At 51.0% G+C, this 5,732-nt stretch overlaps 1 protein-coding gene across 1 annotated transcript; it reads right to left on the reverse strand.

Annotated features, from left to right (window-relative positions):
• Window positions 1-400: 400 nt before the first annotated feature.
• Window positions 401-5,732, reverse strand: SLC35D3 (solute carrier family 35 member D3). The gene is made up of 2 exons (XM_064413576.1): window positions 5,216-5,732; window positions 401-3,954 (listed from the first exon to the last, which is right to left on the reverse strand). Exons 1-2 carry the CDS (start codon window positions 5,649-5,651, stop codon window positions 3,125-3,127), a joined length of 1,266 nt encoding a protein of 421 aa, XP_064269646.1. The 5' UTR covers window positions 5,652-5,732; the 3' UTR covers window positions 401-3,124.

Below are 5,732 nucleotides of genomic sequence, written 5' to 3' on the forward strand. Positions count from 1 at the left end.
CATGCAACACAGATGATAATACAAATACTTACCATTGTAAAACGAAATTAATATTATGTCCTTTAATAATGCAGTCATTTTATAATGGAACTATTATTAATGAGCATCATCTTACTTTTATTAATTTTAGAGTTATAACAGCTACACCAGTGACATTAAATCATCTTAAATATGTAACCAAAAAATCACCACTGAGTACTACAGAAATTTTGAGCTGTACCGAGGTCCCAGCACTTCAGAATCCTGTTTTCCTTTGTCTGTCCTTAGTCCCTCTGTCCGTGACAGTATTTATAGTGTGTGGTCACATGTTGAGGAAACTTGGACGATATAAAGGCACGAGAATAACTATAAATGAAGCAAAAATGAGCACCCTGGAGTAGCAACAATAAGAAAAGCAGAAGGCTTTTGGAAAGCAGTGCATTTTATTCCCACATCTCATTCTACCGTCTTCCGCTGATGCTATTAAAATACCTCAGCACGAGGCAGTATTTTTATTTCATTGTGTGACAGTGTCTGTTACCGAAAAACTGGATTGCATTTGCCAAATTCCCATTTTAATTTAGGGAATTTACAAGTAAAAACAGAATACAATATAATCACATTTCAACTATACATGCAAATGTACAACATTGTAACAGCAGCTTTTTTAATAGCCAAAACTGTTTGAACTTCCACAGATTTCTACAATTTAACAACAGTAAGTGGCAAAACATTTAACTTCCCCCCAGGAAAAAGTCCTGAAACAAGAGTCCAGTGGGAGAGCTTCCTACAGCACGTGTCAAACACGGTGTGTGCACTACGGGATCTAAGACTGGCATCCAGGTGGTAAGGTCCACATGTTTTGTGGACAGAAAACACTGAGCACAGTGAGGACACATCAGAATTGTGGGTTTCTCTCCAGCCATCTGTATTATTACAATGCAGTTCAATATCGCAATGAGTCCAGTAATACAGCAACTATAAGTCATAGGCACAAACTTCTTTAGTCTAGGATACATTTGAAAAACTAACAAAAGCCCTATCACATTAGCCTAGAAACAATAAACAGTACTTTTATTGAAAAGATCCCATATGGAGCTCGAACAGAAGGTAAACGTATTTTGGCGTACAGCCAGTACCTCTTAAACACAAGCTATACATAACATGTGATGTACAGAGCTCCGTGCCCTGTCCCCCAGCTCAGCAGCTTTTAGCATAAATGTCCTTTTAGCTGTCTCTTTCAAAATTCATGGGTGATGCCAGGTCAGCCAACTTCTGTAATCATTCCAAAAACACATTGCCAAAGGACCTGATGTTTCTGCCTGCATTTATTGACAAGAACCTAAAGCTCCCCCAGAGAGCAGTTTTGCAAATATTCCCTGCTGGGCAAATTGCTCACTTCAGACTGAACACGCTGTGAAGCTAATGCTGCCTTTTCAGCTGGAGAGAGCACTGGGCCAGGCACTGGTTAATTAGCGTTGTGGGAATAATTGGTTTTCAGTTCAGTGGCTAAATAGATAATAATAAATAATTATTAATAACAACAATAACAATATTAAAACTAACAACAACAAACTTGGTTCATTTTTTCAGGAAATGGTAACAACTTTTTTTTCAGTCATTGTCCAGGTGGCCTCAATGGCTGCAGCACGCTTTAGGGGTACTCACAGTCAAATCTTTTCTCTGTCTAGCCTGAGCAAAGGTTCCACCCAAGTACTCCCCCCTACCAAACAGATATCTTCAGGCAAAGAAACACTCAAACATTTGTTTCCACAGTCTTTTCAGTTAAACAGATGTGGGACAAAATACTAGCACATTCAGCAGAGGCCTCGCTGGGGTGCCTGCCTCTCACTTCGCACACGAGCGCTTGAGTTCCCAAGGGGAAAGGCAGCTCTGCCCCTCGGAGCCCATGGGGACAGGGACAGCCTGGGCACTGGGAGCTGCTTCTGCCAAAGCCATGGGTGTCCCCGTGCCGAACACCCTGAGCATCCAGCTTCCCAAGCATTTGGCCATGGGATCTGCCAGAGCACCGGGCAGCTCCTGCTGCCTGCCCGCGCTTTGTTCCGCTGGACAGCACAGCACAGGGACAGCGAGGGCAGATGTGCACAAAGCCACGTACCAGCACACGGCCAGGGTGTAGCACAACTGTCCTGCAAGAGCACCTTCAGAGTTGGTATCCCCAGCTCTGCTCCCAGCCTCTGCTTATGAGAGAATGAATGGAGAGGACATCTGGGTTCCAGTCCAGGCTCTGGTTCATCCGACGTTAGGGTACAAGGAGGGATAACAAAAGGCACACACTTTCTCCCTAAATTTTTATAGCCTTCCCAAATCCAATCAATACATACCAACATTTCCAAACTCTTTTATTTGAGTCAAGCTAATATTTCAAATGCTACGTATAGTTAAAGCTCATAGTTAAACATCCTTCTTTTGCCAGTCAAAGCTTCTCAGAAGCTCAGATCTGGTTCTGCTTTCATGTACACCACCACAAGACTAAAGGATTTCTACTGAAGACACAAAGTACCCAATGTAAACCAGGTCCAAGGCTTGGCCTGGAGGGCTTCAATTCATCAGATAAGAGAGTGATTTTACACCAATATAACTGAAGTGGCACAACCTCTATCTCTGTTGCAATTGCATGGACACAGAGGAGCACAAAAAAGTACAGTTAATACGAGTTTATATTGTAGGAATTAGTTATGTAGAGTACCTATAGATGGATACAGATACAGAAGCACACTGACAGAGCCTCCAAATGTGTTAAAATCACTAGGCTCCAGACACAATCTAAGGAATAGGCCACTGCTGTGTCACTGGTACTGCCAAGTATCTCAATGGCACAGATATCCCTCATATTCCCAGCTGCTGGGCAAGCACCCTGTGGCTCCCCCTTACCCAGCTCTCTCTGTGTCTGCAGCAGAGTGTCAGCACCTTAGCTGAGGTGGGTCTAGAGTGACATACTGAAAGCAGCTGAAAGCAAGCCCAAAGCATGAGCAAACTATGACCTTTTGCTTTTTGACAATGAGGTAAAGTCATCCCGAATGATTTGGATTTGTAAGCACTGATGTGGAAATGTATGCTCTGCCTTCCCCTGTACAGAAAACCAGGTGTCTGTCCTCACACAATAGGTTTTCAAATCTGATTTTTAAGGGTTTGGTAGCTCTTCATTTTCTATCAAATAATCCTTCTTTATATAATTAGCACCCCTCACCAACCTCCATACTCCAAGATAGGCTTCTTTCAGAGAGCTTCTGTTCGCTTCTTGTGCGATGGTGGATTTTCCCTGAACCACAAGTGCCTTGGCTGATTTCTCAGTGACGTCCTTCTCTTCCTCTCCACTCTGTCTCTGCCCCGTGGATGATTCTTCCACCGCTGCTTCCTCAGCCCCCTTCCCCTGGGAAATTGTCTCCATGGCAAACAAAGCTTGGTCTCCAGCCTGGCTTTTCCCCTCCTCTTCTCTAGCTTCTTTCTCCAGGTCCTCATAGTTGCTCTGCCGCCTGGTCTCAACGTACTTGGCCACGCAGTAAATGATAGACCCCAAGGTGTTGACCACAACACCAGCTATAAATAACTTTGTGGGCTCCACATCATTGAATGCCACCATGCCCACCGTGATGGTGGCTATGCTCTTCACCACCCCTACAAAGCTGGTGGTCACAGCCGAGTTAATGTAAGTGCAGTGGAGGGTGGTAAAGTTCATGGCACAGCTAATCAGGACACAAGCAATAAAGATGCATACCATGGCAGGGTCCTTCCACCCTGGGAAGGACCAGACGTTGATGGAATCCATGCTGGCAAAGGAGCAGATGATGAGGAAAGGGGTGGCCGAAACGGCGATGGCATACTGAGCTGTCAGGGGTCCATATTCACTGTCTACACTGGTTTTCTGAATGAGCACCAGGTAGGCAGCGTGTATCAGCACGGCCAGCACGCCTGTCACATAACCCATAGCATCCCCAGTCAGGTCACCAGCTCCTGTCACGAGAGTCACAGAGAGAAATAAGCATAGGTGTTGCACAGGAGACAGAAAGAGAGCACCATTTTGGACTGGAGGGATATTTAGCAAATAGGCATCATTGCACTTTCTATAACCCCTGGGATTTGTCATGCTTGTCTCAAGTCTTGCCTCCCAAAAAATCTCTCATGCATTTTTTAAAGCTGCAAACATATTGAGTGTTTTTCATACCCCCTCTAAATCCCACAGCCAAAATCAGATTGTCTTCTCCCTTTTGTGAAGACACTGTGAAAGATTTGTAGCTGAAACCACACACACACATACACACACACATGCAGAGCAACCCTGAGCATCCTCCTGCTAGCACAGACACATGCCAGCTCTGGCTGGCTGGGCTGCCTGCCCTCCGACCCACTGGCCATTCTGCACCCTCTAGCCATGGAGCCCTGTGGGATCCCTGAAGCAACAGCCTCCCTCCCAAGCCCCCTGTCAGTCTCTTTGCAGATTAAATCACACACTCTGTATGTGCTCTGCTGTCTGAGGCAGCCCCCAGCCCAGGAGTGCTGTCGGGCCACAAAGTGCCAGCTTTGCCTCCCACTACCTACTACATCTCGGCTGGAAAGCGACATGGGTCCTCCTGGCCCCAGAGGGCTGTAGCTGACCCCCAAGCTTGCTCCTGCCCTTATAAGATCACACTTGCCCCAGCAAGGCAGCAGTTGTCCCGTGGGCTTGCAGCTGCTCTCAGAACATCACATCTACCCCTGCAGATTCACCCACCCGCCCTACGACTGCACTTCCCTCCATAAGGCTGCACCTTCCCTAGCAGGGTTGCAATAAGGTCGCAGCTACTCCTACACGGGCCCGCGTAAGGATGCACCTATCTCCAAAAGGTTCTAGCGAGCTCTGCAAGAACGTGCCAATCAGAGCGGGGCTGCACCCACCCCTGCAAGGCTGCACCTGCCTCCGTGGGGCCTCAGCTGTCCCCCAGAACTGCGCGTCCCCCGTATCCTCCCGTCTTTCTCCCCGGGCTGGCGCTGCCCTCCCGGTCCTGCGCCCGAAGCCCGGAGGGAGCGGATACCGCTGCGGCCGCCCGTCCCGTCCGCTCCCATCCCGTCCCGTCCGCTCCCATCCCGTCCCGTCCGCTCCCATCCCGTCCCGTCCCGTCCCGTCCCGTCCCGTCCCGTCCCGTCCCGTCCCGTCCCGTCCCGTCCCCTCGGTGCGGTCCCGTCCCCTCGGTGCGGTCCCGCCCGGTCCCCTCGGAGCGGTCGCGGCCGCGCTCACCGGCCAGCGCGGCGCCGCAGGTGGTGATGAGCACGGCCACCAGGACGCCGGGCGAAGGCATGCCGTCGCGGAGCACCAGGGCGCCGGTGACCAGGGTGACGAGGGGCAGGCAGCGCTTGAAGACGACATACATGGGGAGGCTGAGGCCGCGCAGCGACCACAGGGTGAGGGTGGACTGCAGGGTGGCCAGGGCGGCCACGGCGGCGAAGGGGCGCGCCAGGCGGGGCCCGAAGGGCGGCAGCGCCGCCAGCCCCCGCCGCCGCAGCGCCTCCAGCCCCAGCGCCGCCGCCGCGCTGCTGAGGCACTGCAGCAGCGTCAGGAAGGCGAAGTGGTAGCGGGCCAGCAGGAACTTCAGCAGGATGTTCAGCGAGCCCGAGCACAGCCCGTGCGCCACCGCCACCGCGACGCCCCGCGCCCGGCCCCGCCAGCGGAGCATCCTGCCCGCGCCCGGCCCCGCCGCCCGGCCCCCGGCTCTGCCGCCCGCCCGGCCACCCGCCGCGGCGGCGGCGGCGCGGGG

The sequence above is a fragment of the Passer domesticus genome, chromosome 3, assembly GCF_036417665.1.
Source record: "Passer domesticus isolate bPasDom1 chromosome 3, bPasDom1.hap1, whole genome shotgun sequence".
NCBI classification, from domain to species: Eukaryota; Metazoa; Chordata; class Aves; order Passeriformes; family Passeridae; genus Passer; species Passer domesticus.

What these genes read in the sequence shown, in the direction of transcription:
- SLC35D3 (XM_064413576.1), bottom strand. Translation starts at nt 5,651, where the DNA reads ATGCTCCGCTGGCGGGGCCGGGCGCGGGGCGTCGCGGTGGCGGTGGCG. An exon ending in CTGCGGCGCCGCGCTGGCCG is followed by an intron (nt 3,955 to 5,215) that starts GTGAGCGCGGCC and finishes CTCTCGTGACAG; the next exon opens with GAGCTGGTGACCTGACTGGG.